At 41.3% G+C, this 17,379-nt stretch overlaps 1 protein-coding gene across 2 annotated transcripts in view; it reads left to right on the top strand.

Annotated features, from left to right (window-relative positions):
• Positions 1-965: 965 nt before the first annotated feature.
• Positions 966-17,379, top strand: part of Snx7 (sorting nexin 7) — a 78,645-nt gene continuing 62,231 nt past the window's right edge. For both annotated transcript variants that reach the window (XM_038311901.1, XM_038311900.1), the window contains exon 1: positions 966-1,160. In XM_038311901.1, the coding sequence (XP_038167829.1) occupies positions 999-1,160 (162 nt within the window). In that variant the 5' untranslated portion in view covers positions 966-998. The remainder of the gene's footprint in view (positions 1,161-17,379) is intronic.

Here is a 17,379-nt window from a genome sequence, read left to right as displayed (position 1 = left end):
GGGTTTCCCTGTGCTAAAATCAGCTGGCCTCAAGCTGGAGGTCTTCTCGCCTCAGCCTACCCTTGCTAAAACCCCAGGCATACACCACCGTGTCTGCTCTTAAATGAATCTTCCTTCACTCACACGTTTTAAAGAAAGAGGAAAAAAAGGCAAGACTGGGAAAGTACAAAAAAAAAAAAAAAAACCCAAAAACTAAAACTATTTCTAGCGTATATCAATTTGCATTCAATTTTTTATTCAGTTTGGATCTATAAAAATAAGTAATGAAAAGCAATGAACAAAGAGCTAGTTTCAGCTTTGCATGGACTGTAAGAAAAAGCATGCAAGATCGTTTCTCCTTGCAATACCCAGGCCTGCTGGCAGTTAGTCCTTGGCTCTTGGAAACATTCTTGCACATTAACTTCAGGAAGACTTCTAGGAGAAAGCTACATTAGAAAGTAACCGAAAATAATTTTCCAGTCTCAGTTTCCTCGACTTGACAGTGAAATGACCACAAGGTCCAACCACGGGTCAAAAAAAAAAAAAAAAATCAATCAAAACCCAGGGGGTTCTAGTGTCTTTAATTTTTGCATTAGTCTCTATAAAGACAGACTCAGGAGGGGAAAAAAATCACAACCCAGGAAAAAGGTACTTTTAGGTACTGGAAATAAACCTGGGTCAGTGGTTGTGCATCCAGATCCTGGCACCTCACTCACAAATCTGGTAGCTGTATCAGAGCGAGAACGCAACCTCCTGTCCTCAGGACTGCAATGCCCACTCCGGTGGAGCTTCCTAGATTTGGAATCTCAAGCCTGGGAGCGACCTGGAGCCAGGTCGGTTACGCGACCGCCCGCCCTGGCTTTGCGCCACACTCTCCCGCAGTTCCGCGTCTGCGCAAGGCCGAGGGGCAGGAGCTGGGCCGGCCGGGGAGGTGCTGGGCGCCACGGGAGCCAATGGGCGCGCGGGGGGGGGGGGGAGCCGGGCTGGCTGCGGCGGCCGGCGGGGCTTGCACTGCCGGGATGGACGGCGAGCGCCTGGCGTCGGGTTCCTCGGAGCTGGCGGTCGGTGAGAGCCCGCGGGGCGGCGCCCCGATCCCGGGTGGCAGCGGGTCCTGCAGCCTGCTGCAGGCCGACGTGCTGGATCTGGACGAGGACGAGGACGACTTGGAAGTGTTCAGCAAGGTGAGAGCAGGGGACGTAGCCGCGGCTGTGGCGGGAGCGGCGCGTCCAGGGAAAGTTCCAGGGTGACTCAACTCCGTGTCGGATCCGGAGCTGGAGACAGTACACCCAGCCTCAACCAGCCACTCCCTTCCCCGCACTTTGACCTTCTCAGAGGCACGGCCAAGGCTTATGGAGTCTCAAAAGTTCTGATTTTTTTTTTTTTTTTTACCCCCTTACTCTTCCCAGTTTTCCTTCCTTGACAAGGGCATCCCATATCATGCATGGGCGGGTGGCCCGAAACTGCTCCGCCTCCAGGCTCCTTGATAATCCTAGAGTCCAGGAGAACATTTCTTTACTGAAGGAAAGTGATTTTTTGGTTTACTGTTGTTAGGCATGAATGGGAAAGTAGGGTCACAACCCTAAGAGAGTCTGGAATCCTGTGACCATTAGGTGTGGAAATCCTTTCATCAGGAGAAAGCCTGGCCTTCACTACAGGCAGAGCTGAAGAATTTTATTGGGGGTGGAGGAGCTGTGCAGTTAACTCTGGTCCAAACCCCAGATGCAGTCTGCATATTTCCTTCCCATTTGCTTGGAAATCTAGCCTCAGAGGCACTCCCTGGCTAGTGTTATAATTGGACAAAAAGGAACTTATGGGCATTAGTGGTTGACTTGGGTGCCTGTGGCCTGAAACTTGCACTTTCTGAAAGTTCCAAACAAAAAATACCTTTCTTGTGGCGCAATCCAGTATCACAGCAGTTTCTCAGAGGTGCCATTAAGGGAAGACTTGAGCTCAGTAGGAATATCGTATCAGTGACTGAGGCGTCTGCGAAATAGTTACGTGTTACCTTGAGATGTTAAAACGGCCCACCTGCTTAACAACTGGCAAAGAGAAGTTAGCGTTTGACCGGTGCACTTGGACGCCAGTGCTGAACTCACAAACTTCATTTTGCACCCTTTAGAGCCTACAGAGTGGTTCACCCAGTTGCCTTCTCCGTAGGCGTCGTATCACGGTTCTTTGTACTCAGCTTTTCTTTTTATTTAACTATAAAAAGTAGAATTGTTTCATGCTTAGTTTCAATCCTGATTTAAAATTTTATTTTATTTTTTTATTTATTTGTCTCTGTGTGTACGCGTGCTCGTGCATGTGTGTGTGCGTGTGTGTGCGTGTGTGTGTGTGTGTGTGTGCTTGTGCGCTGGTGCACAGGTGACGATCAGAGCACTGCCTGCATTCTTCCCTCTCCTTCTATTGTGTGCGCCCTGGGGGACTGAACCCAGGTCACCAGGCCCTGCAGCAAGCAACTCTCTCTACTGAGCCATTCAGTGACTCAATACTTCCTCCTCCCATTACACACATACTTCATGGTCAGATTAGAGTGGAACTTACAGAATTGAAGGAGAAGTGTTGGGATCGGAGGTTGTATATCAAAATCTGGAATTACTGTAAACTTTCCAGGTAGCCTCTTCTCTTAAATTCTTTCCCTTGAGCCTCCCTGGAGAACCCATGTCTCAATGAATTCCTGGGGTCCAAGATGGCTCTGAGATGGTCTGAGATAGAGGAGCTGTTCAATTGCTTGGGTCTGTGGAATGCTTGGGATTGCTGGAGTCACAGATGTTCCTGGTGAGAAGGAAATGCCAGGTTGCCTATGCATGGGCCTTAAGCAGTTTCAGAACAAGACCATCCCTAGGATCCTAGTCATTTGCCAGATTTCGTTGTAGAGGTTATTGCTGGGAGTCATACACTCCTCTCCTCGTAATACTGTCCTTCTGTTTTTTTTTTTCTTTTAAAAAGATGAGTTTCCAAAGTTTCCAAAGGTGGTGGCACACGCCTTTAATCCCAGCTCTCAGAAGGCAGAGTCAGACAATCTCTGTGAGTTCAAGGCCAGCCTTGTCTACAAAAGCTAGTTCTATGAAGGGCTCCAAAACTATGGAGAAACGCTGTTTTGAAAAACCAAAACAAAAAAGAATTGTTTCAGACTTGTACATGTGCACCAAGGCCTACTTGCTGCTTCATAGCTTCATGTACTTGCTGCTTAGAAAAAGGTAAGAAGGTGAAAAGTGTGTAATACTGGTTAAAGTCTAAAGAAATTACCATGCTGAAAAAACATTTAGTTACTCCCATGCTTATTCCAAGGGGTTAAAACTTTCAACCATTAACCACAATTGGATAAGCATAATCATGAAAGATTCCATTGGACCCATTCTTGGCAATGTTCCTTGTCAGCCTTTCTCTCTGGAGCTCTACTACTGTCCGGCCTACTCCACGATGGGGTCTGCCATCGTGAGAGTGAAGCCAACTCTCAGTGCCCCTTATTACTTTAAGACTGGCGACATTCACAATTAGAGTCACCTTTTCTCCTTAGATTGTTTGTGAATATATGTCCCTTCTAGAGTCAACCCAAAGAATAAGAACTTTGACTGACTAAAACGTTTTCTCCCAGAAAAAGCGTGTTTTTTTTCTCCTCTTAGGAAAAACATTCAATATCTGTTTCTTCGTCTCACAGTCTTGAAGCCTAGATGGCAAGATAGGAAAAACACTAAGTGGCAACATAAACCAGGAGGAACAGAAAAAAAAATCAAAGTGGGGCCTATTGAGTTTTCAAACACTCACCAAGGAGTAATTGATCCCCTGTTTGAAAAAAAAAAAAAAAAAACATGGGAAATGCAGCAAGTATTGATTTTAAAAAGTAACTACTATTTTTTTTTTTTTTTTTTTTTTTGGAAAAGAGATCAGAGAACATAAACAACAGCACAAGGAAATAAAGGAAAAAGGTTGCAAATAACAGCAATCATGTAAAAATTGCCTTAGAACTTGCCCACAAGGAGATTAAAGAGAAATATTAATGAAAAGAAAAGAGGCCAATTCTCTTTCCTTTGCATAGATAGACCTGTGTTATATGTGTGTGTTGTCTGTGTATTCATGTTCATATGTGTATGTGCACATGGGGACCTGAGGTTGACATCAGGTGTCTTCCTTCTTCATGTTCCACCATGTTCCACTTGAAACAGGGTCACTTACAGAGCCCAGAACTGGCATCTGGACACTCAGCTTCCTTCAGTGAGTCCCCTTTCTCTGTCTCCCATGTTGGAGTTAACAGGCAGGCCACTGCCCACCCAATCCAGCCCCTTTGGTTCTGGGGATCAGAATTCTAGTGCTGATGGAGTGTGGCAAGTTTGAATTCTCCACTTTTATGGGGGAAATTCACCCCTAAAAAGTTTCTGAAAATTATAATATACATAAACAGCTCATATTTTTATTATACACTATCACATCTAGTTATTTTTGAGAAGTGTAACTTGTAGCTCCAAATGTAATTAATTAAAAATGTTTTTTAAAAATAATAGTCCAGAGCCAAAGAGTGGTTAAGAGTACTTGATGCTCTTGCCGAGGATCTAAGGTCAGTTCCTAGCACCCATGCGGGGCAGCTCACAGCCACCTGTAACTCCTGGAGATCCTGGCTTCCATGGGCAATTCTGTATAAACACATGCGCAGACACACCTGTATTCATATGGATTAAAAATAAACTAAGTCTTTAAAGATGGACCATAAAGAGATTCTGAAAGAAAAGGATCAGGAGAAGTCTTGTTTTCGATCTTTAGCAAGGTCATGGAATGGATCATTTTGTGTTTTGTTTATAAATTTTGGAAAGAAAAAGATGATTAGTAGAAGAAGTCAATATGTCTCATATAAATATGGAAATTTTAAGATTATTTATGAAGGAACGGAAGTTTAGTAACATACATGTTTATTTTTAAGTTTGAGTTTGAAGGAATGCACATTCTTCTAGAAGAAGTTATTTCTGAAAGATGATAGCTTATATATTTAGATAGTCAGCCTTTTCGTTACGATTATAGAATGCTTGAGGCTAAATCGCTTTATGAATAAAAGTTTGCCTGTCACAGGGTGCTAGAGGCTGAGGGACATGCTTTGGTTATCGGCTCAGCTGTGGAGGAGGCCTCCTGTGAGTGGCATCATGCAGATGAATTACAGCGGAAGGAGGGAACTATCACATTATCAGACAGGAAGCCAGAGGGACCAGGAGAGGCCCCAGTCTTGTTTTCTGTTTAAGACCCTCTTGAAAGAACCAAGTCAGGGTCCCATGAGTCCTCCTTTAAACCTAAGGCTCTTCCAGTAGATCCAACCTTCTATGGGTTTCGTGAAAGCACAAACTGACAGGAAGTTCCTCAGACCATATTAAAACCACAGCAGTGACAGAAGGACGTGCAATACTAGCCAGCAAGTCTATCCGATATTTAGAAAATACTTGAAACACCTACCTGCCTACCTACCTACCTGCCTACCTACCTACCTACCTATATATATATGGAAATCTATATATTTCATGTTTCTTTTCCCAGTCTTTGTTTTGTGTTAGATGCTCTATCAGTCATTACCCTGATAAAAATCAGAATTTTCTTTAATACTTTAAGTGTGTTGTTAATGCAGATATAATTTATAGAACTTAAGGTCTATATTAAGAAACAAACAAAGTCCAGTGAAGCACTTAAAATCCGATAGCATCAAAAAGCCATTAGCATTGTTCTGCTCGAAAGGAATGAGGTATAGAAACTGCTGAAGGCTGGGGTTGTGGAGGAAGTGCCAGATGAACTTACAAAGCAACACAGCTCATGCCAGCAGAGTTGTAGCACGGAAGGGAGACCACATGGAGCATGCTTTCTTAGTTCCCCTGTAACTTCCTTGGAGAGCATGCTTAAGGGTCCCCAAGGGAAGCTACCAAGGCGACATCATCATAGGGCCAAGCTTTCTAACATACACTCATAGATAGATCCTGAGGTGGAAAACAAAGGATAACTTGGTTAGACTGTACACAGAACCAAAAGGTAGAGAGTAGCTTCAGATAAAGAAAACCGCTCTGTATCTCCCTTTTCATGTGTTCCTTTATGGTGCTACCTACCATCCGTCTGTCAGGCTATGGGATCTATGCCTCTTTCATGGAACCTGGAGGTGGGGTATGTGACCATCTTGATGAATACGGTATGATGGAAATGATGCTGCCCTGGCCAGTTCATAGATGGAACCACCGAGTCCTCTTCGTCCAGTGGGGCATTGTCTGCTTTTTAATGCTATCTTGTCAGAAACATGGGATAAGACCTCCAATTGGGGAGATTACACCGAGGTCATTATAACTGAAAATACTGCCCAAGGCACAATCTTAGTGGTTAGGACCAGAGGCAATCTCCATTTGCCTGGATTTGAAATCCTAGCTCTGCTAATTAGAAAATTAGAAAATTATTTGATGGAGAAAGCCATTTGATGGCAATGACCCAGATGAGGAGAAACAGTAAATATGAGGATTTAATAAATGTCTCTGCTCCTCTTTTCCTAAGCCCTGCTTCTGTATTGTGGCTCAGAGAGATGCCAGCGGAGGGGAGGAGAGAGGGAGGGAGGGAGGAAAGGAGAGAGAGAGAGAATGAGTGACTATAGAGCCGATCTAAGACTATTTATAGTCCACCCACTGCAAGACCCACTCGATGCTATCACAGCTCTCTTTTATGTGAAGTGCTCTTGTATATTCTTCTCTAAGTGAAGGACGGAAAGAGAAGGGTGCCACCCCAGGTTCTCTGTTTGAGTTAGCACATGTGATCACTTATAATATTAAAGGAAGAAACTTCAGACTAAGTTGCAAGAGAACATTTTATTGGACTCTTTTATGGATACGCATTGCCTTTGGGTTTTGGTACCTGGAAGATCAATACGCACAAATGCCACAGTGCTACATCTAAACAAATGTCGCTTCTCCGAGGTCACCAGGAGTATTGACAGTGCTATAACCTGAACTGTCTGTGTCTTGTCTGAGGATGTTCCACCCCCCTTCTTTGACAAGGCTTTTGGGAGGCGTTGATAGACTGTCAGAAATGGCAAAGAAATGCTTTCTCATTGCTAAATGCCGATGTTGTAGCCATTCTATAGGAAGCTGTACTAAGGTAGAGGTTAAGAAACTGTTGAGAGTAAGTTGGAAATCAATATCATCACCTTCTGTTGACACTGGAGCTGACAAGTTTTGTCACATAGTTTTGTGTATGTGTGTCTCCATCCCGCTGAGGTTGCGTTTGGGTGGCCATGGCTGTAAAGAAAGTCTTCAGACAAAGCAAAGCAAAGTGCTTTAGCTCAGGAAGACCTGGGTTCATTCTTTACTCTTTCTGAAGAATCACTAAGGGCTTGGTGGGTTACATGGTTACAGTTTGAGGGGCACAACCATGACCATAGGGCCTGAAATCAATGAAGTTTCATTCAATTCAAAGTGGAGGTTTCTCATTGTAATTTCTGAAGTGAGAAGGATTACATAGTGTCAGCCTGAGTCCTGTCACTGAAAATGGTAGTGCAAGCCAGGTGACTAATGGTACTGGAGGAAAGCAGGGTGTGATGGTTGAAATGTCCTTTTCACCAGGAAGAGGGGTTACAATGCAGTTTTATCATGCTAAATCAGCAGGAAGGGCATTGGAGAAAACAATCTTAAATTGAATGGTCCTTTCCAATCCTTCAGTTTAATACCCATGGTGAATCATATCCCTCCGTGCACTAATTCTCAATGTGTCTCTTTCCAAGCCGTTTTTTCTTTTTAAAGGGAGGATTTGTTTTGGCTCATAGTTTAGCATGCACATAGTCTGTTAGGGTGGAAAGACATAATGGTGGGAGCATGAGGTGGCTGCTCCCATTTCTTTCTGCAATCAGGAAGTGCAGACCAAACGTTCTCTTTTCTATTTAATTTTCTGCTCTTTTTGTAATTGTTGCAAAAAAAAAAAAAAAAACTAGGACACCATGCCTTGTATTTACTTTCCATTTACGAACTAATCACTCACCATATCTTTTCCTATATATGAAATTGGTTCTGTCAGTTCTATCCTTTCCCATTCATTTTTCAAGCCTGTGTATACATGTTTTTTGCAAGTGTGTAAGTATGCACATGTTTTTTTTTTTTTTTTTTTTGTGTGTGTGTGTGTGTGTGTGTGTGTGTGTGTGTGTGTGTGTGTGTGTGTGTGTGTGTAAGCCCTAGGTTGATTCTGGGAACAATCCTTGATTGCTCTTCCATCTTATTCCTTGAGATAGGGGTTCTCAATCAAACCCAGAGCTCACTGATAGGGCTACTCTTGCTCACCAGTTCACTTTGGGAACTAACCTATCACTGTTGAGGTTACAGTTGGGCTTCCATGCCCACCCTGCATTTATGTGAGTTTTGGGATCTGAATTCCAATCCTCTCACTTAATCCCTGAGCCATGCCTCAAGCCTGGTTTTGTCTTTCTGCTTTTAGAATTAGTGCTGCTTTGGGCTCTCACTGCCCTATCTGAGTGGTTACTTACATGGTAATCTCTAAGAATGATTGATGGAGCCCGAGGGTGTTTACTGTCCTCATCTTCTCCTGTCTTCTGTGAGTGTGCTTGCACATCTGGATGCATGGTGAGCTTTCTGGTCAAGGTTCTTGGTGATCAGGACATGCATTAGTTTTGATGTCTTCTCTAGCCCTTTAACTCAGTGTCCTGAGGATGAGTTCCATATCTTTGGAGCTGTCTGAAATGCAGCATTTTAGAACCTCTTCCAGAAAGGATGATTCAGAATCTTCTGGAACAGGATTCTGTAGTGGTGATCTAAGTCCATTTGCTTGCCACTCATGAGCTGACTCTCTTTTTTTCTTACTTATAATTATTATTGGAGTAAACAAAACAAATTCCTTCTTGCTATTTATTGTGTAACTTACAACTACCTCCTCCCAGAGTTATTCTTCTTTCCATACATACATACATACATAATACATACAGTTAATTTTCTTCTGTTCTGTGCTCTCTGTGACACTGTTGTGAATGGTCAAATATCAATAAATTTTGCCATATAAATAGATAATTTTTCCTCTATGTAAAACTTCTATTGCTTGCCTGCTTCCAATAACCTAAGGTTGCAGGCAGGAGAATAAGACAATTAAATACAGAATGTTTGATATTTGGTATGCATTTGTATTAGCAAATGATATGGGCGTTGGCATTTTTAAAATTTATAAACCCAATTATTAACAATAATTTGCTAATGATCTGGATTTCAGGCAAGGCTGTTTGCGTTATATTATTCTTTCCAATCCAGATACTAAACTAAGCAGACGAAAAACAAATTAGTCTTAATCAGTGTTGAGTAATCGTTGCCAGATGACAGAGAGCTGGGTTGTGCCTAGATCCTGGATAAAATGCCCTCTTGGTGGTATATGAGAAGAGACGAATGCAAGGTGTATAAATGGCAGGAGAAGCGTCAACTCACTCTCTGTTCTTGAGAAAGTAAGTCGCTAGCACCTGACTCAGATTGGTAGAAGGCTGGAAGGCAACTCTCAAAGGAAAGGAGTGAATTGGTAAGGGATGGATAGTTTGCAGAGCAAATCTGAAGGCTGGGAAAGCAGGCACGGAAAAGGGCAGAGACCTCCACAGGGACGCTTCCTTAGTGAGACACAAGGGTTTGTTTGTTTCTATCTTCTTGCTCCACAACAATAGAGATTATTACATATATTTTGATAAGCTGTCAACAACATTGTTTAGACTCCAGAGTCTAAAAGGAATATCTTATTTTCTGTAGTTTTCTGTTTTTATCCTTGAGGGACTTAATGATGTCCCTTGGCACATCTCTGAAATGACAGCCTGTTTCATTTTTCCACGTGGCTAGAATGATTATGAAGAAACTCAGAATTCCATGCGTCTGTTTGTACTATGTACTTTCTGAAGAATATGCACAAGTAAACATTAAGCATTGACATAATCACCTGAGAGATATAATTTAAGGGTTCCCTATAAATTGGTGAAGAATCATGTCATGAAAATAAGTTGCCTGTTTTAAACAGAATATTTGATTAACTCTGATAGTGTGTATATTAACCATGATGGACAACACAATGTTCCCTGTAGTATAGATAATAAATGAAAGTAAGGCTTTTAGCAGATTCACTAAAACACAGTAAGGTCAGAAAATTAAAGCAGTAGTATTTAACATTAAAAATACTATTTTAATACATTTTTTTATTTTAAGTTTATTTATTTATTATTCAGTTTGTGTGTGTGCGTGCACATGCATGGTGTAGATGCCCTGGTGACCAGAAAAGGGCATCAAATCCAATGAATGTGAGCACTTTGAACTGATTTTGGAGCCTCTGCATGAGCAGTCCATGCTCTTAACTGTTGAGCCATTCTCTCGCATATTTTTAATGTTTACTTTGGGAAGTGCTAATACTTGATATGTTCCCTCTTTCCTGTTAAAGGCCAGATTTATTGGGGTATTATTTACATATACTAAAATTCACTCATTGTTGTGAGGGGGTTAATTTCTTAAGTCAGTTAATTGAGTGGTAAAGTCAATGTCAACTGTTTGGTACCTTTTTGTGTCCCCCATAAAGCCTATCATATCATCCAGCCAACTACATCTACTAATTTACTTTTATTTTTTCATCAGAGACTTATTCCTCAGATTATTTCTTATGCATAGAGCCATACCCTATATGGAATTTCATATCTGACTTCCTTTATTTGGTACATGTTTGTTTTGTTGATTGAGATTTGTTTGATTGAGACAGGGTCTTTCATACCCCTCAGGCTGGCCTTAGACTCTCAGTCCTTCTGTCTCTGCCTCCTCAGTGTTGGGATTACAGGCCTTGACACCATGGCTAATATAATGTATTTCTGAAGTGAATTTTTTCTACTTTTATTCATAACTTAAAATTATTTATTTTACTATCAATTTAAATTTTTGTTAGATTTTGTTTTGTTTGAGGCAAGGTCTTATGTAGCCCAACTTGACTTTGAACTCAAAATTCTCTTTTCTCAGTGCTATGCTGTAGGAAGGCCGTTTGTTCATTTCCCAGCCACCTAGACTCCCAAAATAATCACACAGAAACTATATTTCAATCACTGCTTGGCCCATTAGCTCTAGCTTCTTATTTGCTAACTCTTACATCTTAATTTAACCCATCTCCATTAATCTGTGCATCACCACGAGGTCGTGGCCTACCAGCAAAGTTTCAGCACAGCTGTCTCCAGCATCGGCTCCATGGCTGCTCTCTGACTCTACCTCCTTTCTCCCAGCATTCAGCTTAGTTTTCCCTGCCTAAGTTCTACCTTGCTATAGGCCAAGCCAGTTTCTTTATTCATTAATGATAGTCACAGCATACAGAGGGAAATCCACATCAGGGCTAGAATCTCAGTCCTGTGCCATTATTCCCAGCCACATAGGTGTTTTTATTGTTATGATATAAATGATACTCATTTGTGTTGTGAGTGTGTGTGTATTCTTTTATTGATTTTAATTGAGCTCTACATTTTTCTCTGCTCCCCTCCCTGGCTCCCCTCTCCCCTTCAACCCTCTCCTAAGGTCCCCATGCTCTCAATTTACTCAGGAGGTCTTGTCTTTTTCTACTGCCCATGTAGATTAGATCTATGTATATCTTTCTTGGGGTCCTCGTTGTTTAGATTCTCTGGAATAATTGTGATTTGTGGGCTGGTTTTCTTTGCTTTATGTTTAAAAACCAGTTATGAGTGAGTCCATGTGATAATTGTTTTTCTGGGGGTTATCTCAAGGAAAACAGCTTCATTTTTTTTTCATGGTTTATTTTTTTTTTATATTTAAAAATTTCCATCTCCTTCCCTCCTCCTCCCCCCCTCCCTCCTCTCCTCCTCCCCCTTCCCTCCCCTCCCCTCCCCTCCACCCATACCTCCCCTCCCTCCTTCTCAAGGCCAAGGAGCCATCAGGGTTCCCAAACAGCTTCATTTTTTAAAATGAAGTCTGAACAATACAAAGTGTGTTTCAAATTAAAATGGAAACCTTGCTGTTTGTGAACTAAAAGCATATCAGATTCTTGGCTGATGGGTCTTCAGAATCAGAAAAAGAAACAAGGAACCCTGCTTGTTTTTCTTGTCAGAGACTGAGCTGGTCAAATGTGGACCTCAGTTTTAACTCCTTGAGCATCTTCTGTTTTCACTAGGGCATGCCATAGCTCGGCACGAGTCTCAGGGGTTTTCTTACAATAAGCACGTATTTCTTGCTTGTGGCCCTGTCTGTCAAGGCTGAACTGGCCCTCCGATAGGCTTTGAGTCTGCCCCATAACGCTTCATTTTCAGTCCATGCTATGACAGTGACTGATAACTGGAACATGCTGTCCTTGAGTCCGAGGGAAAAGAACGCAAACACTTATGGAAACGGGCCATGGTTCTGCAATCCTCTGTTCAGATGCATCCCACGGTCCAAAGCAAGTCTCTGGTCAGGCTCCTTGGTTGATCTTCCACAAAAAGCAGTTACAGATTGCCTGGTGTTTAACAGGTGTATAGTCCTCTCGCAGGATGACGCCCGCAACCTCTAACTGTGGTCCTGTAGAAAGCTGTTAGGCAGTTAATACACTGGGTCTTCCTGAAGAAATAAACCCAAATCTGTAATAAAAAGTGTTAAGTATTTTTAAAAAGGAAAATTTCCCATTAGGTAATACATCGCGGAAGTGTAATTGAGGTTAAGTGTAACCACACTGGTTTCATGATTAACTGCATCTAGTTGGCTAAGGTCCATTTACAGTCCCGGTAAGACCACACCAAAGACACAGCTACTCAGCAGGGTCCAGCTATGGAACTGCAACCTTGCTGTTGGATTTCAAGGACACCGCTCATTCTGGAGTTCTCCCCTCACTCGCAAAGAACGACACCACAAAGATGTGAATATCTGAGAGTCTAACCCAGTAAAATCCATTATCCACCCATCCGTTCTGCTCCTTCGGTGTCTACCTTTTTATTTGTTTTTGTTTGTTTGTTCGTTCGTTCGTTCATTCATTTATTGTGTTGACCTTAATGATCTCTTACTGTACTTCTCCTGCCTCAGTGCTGTACACAGTAACTCTTCAGAGAGCCTCCTTAAGTCCCTCCCAGTCAAGGACAGCTTTATAGCACCCTTCCTTCCTGCTCCTTCACCCCTTCCTCCAGAGAGGCTCCTCTTTCACTAGACCCCACTCCTTTCTTCCTTGAAACTTACTCCTGGTTTTTTTTTTTTTTTTTGTTGTTGTTGTTGTTTTGGTTTCAGGTATGTATAGACAGGCATCACTAAGTACCTCAGGTGTGCCTCAAACTCAGTCTGCTCCTTCCGAGAGCTGGGATTACAGGTGTATGCAACCATAGCTAATTTAAAAGGCAAAATAAAAGTCAACAAAGCTTATTCCCCTGCATCACAGGGGAATGGTCTTGTTTTTCTAGAGTTCATTTGTTTTCTCTTTATAAATATATTGATTACTTCCTTCACACTCAAGCAGGTATTATACAAACTTCTTGAGAGCAGAAGTTCCCCCAGTCTTGGCCACTGTTGCTTCTTCAACATAGTACCAGACACAAAATGGGTACTTGGTGAACATTTGGTAAATGAAATAAAACCATGATAGTAGGTGCCCCCCCCCTTTTAAAGTAGTGACAATGGTCAAATCTTATTAGTTCTGTAAATTTTAGTATTACAATATAACATAACATTTGGATGGCATTTAAATTACATTTACCTACATCGGGTTGTCCAGGGAGTTAAGGAAAATAATACACACAATTACTACTCATATCTAGGTAGCTCAGTGTTCACCATTGTGCTTAAGACTGATGCTTTTCAGTGGTATAATCATCTACTTTAAATTTGTAGTGACATCTTCCGAGGGTCATACAAGCATGTTTCCATCTCTTTGCAGCTTATGTTCTTTGAAGAGTGTGTATTGTGGTGAGTCTAGGTGGAGATAGGAATGTGACTACTTTATTCAGTATGGAATATAGCAACATTTTCCATGTAGTTAGAGGAGGCCCTGTGGTGATAAAATTTAGGATGTAGGATACTTTTAATTTGAAATAAATAGAACATATATTTCTCATTATTATTGAGAAAGATACCAAAAAAATCTGTGAATGTTTTCTAAATGCTGTACCTCATGCATAATTCCATTTTTTTGAATGAGTCATTATCTGTAGCTTGTACCAGTTTATTTAGAATGACTCAGAAATGAAAATATTGAGTGTGTCTGTTTATCTATTGGTTTTTCTAGTGTGTGTATAAGCATATACTAAGTCTTCCCTGAAATGATCTATAAATGTGAGATCTAGGTCCTTTCCTTGGAAAATGTCTGTTAAGGCCACATTTTTGTTTAGGGGACTGTTCTTAGTTTATCATGTTATACGGCTCATTTTGCCCATGACTGTTATGAGCACAGCCCACGCTGTGCTAGGAACAGTCCTCCCTACACATTCTAGTTGAGTGTACAGCATTGTGCAGCATTGTGTCTGTAAGAGCCTTACTGTCAACCTCTTTAGAAGTTCTGGTTAGAGATTTTTTCCTGGCTTATTCTGTTTCCAGTTAGTCATCGCTGAATTCACAATTGGAAAGTTGGCTGATGTTTCGTGTGTGCATCCAATACCCCAGCCTGGCTTTCAAAAGGCTGTTTCAGTAGGTCTGTTATCATGTGCAGACTTAGCATTCCTAGTGTAAGTAGCTTTGAAATGATAGAACAGTATCTGTTACTGAGGCACACATGTGGATGCCAATCATTAAAAATAAAAAGACAAAACAAAACCTAATCTGTATTTGTAAATTATATGAAAAAACTACAAAGAAAACTAGTAGACATTTTGTTCATTAACCAGGACTGTATCTTTATCATACTTAAATGTACTATATTTTCAGGATGAATTTTGTGCTGAGAATGTAGCTAAGTGACTGATAATTTGCCTTGCAAAAATAACGCCAAAAAACGAAGAAATAAATATGAATTTAACAGAATATTTCATTGCATTTAAGATAAAGTTTACATATCAGGTAGCTATCCATACAATGTCTATAACATAAAGAAACATATTTGGATTCATTTTTGTAAACAAAGGTTTGTTAGAGCACAGGCTCACACATTCATTTATATGTTGTCTGTAACCAATTTCATATTGTAGTGGTCAAGTTGAAAAAATAACAGAGAAGAGGTAGCCTAAGAATTCTCAAATGTTTACTGTCTGGTTGGTTAGTGACAAAGACAATGGGTATAACACCTTCAAACACACATTGCACAATCACGTTTATTATTTATTTATTATTTTCTCCCCACTGACCCTCCATGATTCACGATGAAATATTACTTTCCTGAGAGTTTGCAACTGAAAGGTTGAAGGTCAGACAAGCCAAGTAACTTGACCAGATTCACAACTCTGCTCCAAGCTTGAATTGACGTTAGCTCTGCCAAACTGTGCAGATTTTTCTTTTTCATGTATTATGTCAAATTCTTTTTGTGTTGCTATGATATCATACCTGAGGTTGATCAATTTATAAAGAAATAAAATGATGGAAGTGGAGCCTGGCTATTCTGAAATCAGAGAGCCACATCTAGCGAGCGGTCTTGCTGCTTTAGTTCATGGTAGAGATGGCAGAGTGGGTTGGCACATGCCTGCAGATTGTAGACGGCAAAGCTGCCATCAACCCACTTTGCAGAGAACTCATGCAGCCCTGCAAGGGCTACAGAAATCTATTGGTACAGCACTGCATGGGCTGGTGTGATGGCTCAGCAGAATAAAGGACTTTGCTGTTAGAGTTTTATGATGGGGTTCAATTCCCAGAGCTCACAGTGGACAGAGAGAACCAGCCCCTAAAAGTTGTTTCTTGACCTCCACACATAGACTGCAGTGAGTGGCCCCACACCACAATAAATACAACATTTTTAAAGAGTAAGGGTGTTCTGGTCTCCCTACTGTGGGATCCCAGGTGACAGGTGACCTATCTAAAAGGCTGCAAATGAGAAATTAAACTTCAGAAAAGTCAGGATGCCATTGCCTTTCCATATCACCACATTGGTAATTAAATCTCCTCATGAGCTTGGATAGAGACGAAGCACACTGGAATTATATAGCATGTTTTGTTTTCTCCAGAAGAGAAAATATGTCAAGTGAAATCATGAATAATTGTGTCAAGTAAAATTATGCCTTTGTTCAGAATGTGCCGTAGTACACGAAGCCCCAGGGAATACAACCATATCTGAGGCAGCACCGTTAACACAATAAAAGATAAGAGAAACTGAGGAATGAATAAATGAATTGTGGTATATGTTTGCAAGGATGTATACACTACTGAGAAATGGAAATTATGTCAAACAAGATTAGAGTGTTGGGCGCTCTGTTATAGAAAACGGCAGTGCTGGTGTTCCCTCCAGTCACATCTTCAGCACTCTTCCTGGGCCCGTCTCCTTTATTTTTATTATTATTATTATAAGCAGGCAGATTGGAAGGATTTGTAAATCAAAACACAGCTGGCAAGCCTAAATTTAGGCCTATCAAGATGAGTGTCCCTCTTTACAACAGCTTCTCAAACTCCTTCCACTTGACGCCGCTTTTTTTTTTTTTTTAACCAGATGTCTCTTGGTGTGCGTGTTTCTCGTGCCTCAGCAATTTTATTCGCATGGCCTTTTCATGCCAGTATTCTGATTTATCACACTTCTCACACTGATTTCTCTTCCCTCTCTACTTGTTAAAAAGAAAATCGTTGTTTGCGCACAGATGGCGGATGCGATTTAGCATTATCACAGCAATTCGTGTTATATTCATGAGCGATCCTGAGTAGCTTGTTAGTGGGGGATATTAGAAAGGGACACATCGCCGAGAGGTCATGGCTCACCTTTGAACGTAATTCTTTTGGTGTTTATCTTCTGAGCATTCAATTATTGACAAGGCCTCCTGGATTTTAAATTTCAGTTGTGGATTTCTATTATTTCAGTTGTAGAGAGTTTGGGAACTAGGAGAGAGTCAGCAGCCCCCTCTGGGAATCGTTACTGGAGTTGGCTATTAACCTACAAAGCAGGAAAAGTATAGGTGGTGGATGGCACCTTCTCATTGTGCCTTCCTTCCACTCTCCCTTCCATCCCCAGGCTTTCACTGTGTACAAAGGTGGGTGTAGAAACACTGTATCAGTTTGCCAGTGCTGCTATAACAAATTTTCAACAGATTGGACATGTCAACAACAGACAATGGTGCATTCCCAGGTCTGAAGGCCACTACTTCAAGAGTAAGACTTCCTTCCTTGGTTGTGAGGGAAGGATTTATTCCATGCCCCTTACCTGGGTTTATTCATTGCTATCTTTCTATTTCTTCATCTTTTTTCCCCCACTATGTATGTTTCTCCATTTTACAGAATACCATTTACAGAAATACCTGATTGGCCCAGTATCTCAGGCTTCTTATTATCTCTTACAACTTATATTAGCCCATTATTCTTTGTGTTA

The sequence above is a fragment of the Arvicola amphibius genome, chromosome 14 (genome assembly GCF_903992535.2).
Source record: "Arvicola amphibius chromosome 14, mArvAmp1.2, whole genome shotgun sequence".
NCBI classification, from domain to species: Eukaryota; Metazoa; Chordata; class Mammalia; order Rodentia; family Cricetidae; genus Arvicola; species Arvicola amphibius.
The sequence above is the reverse complement of the archived record's forward strand: the minus strand, read 5'-3'. Positions and strand labels throughout refer to the sequence as shown.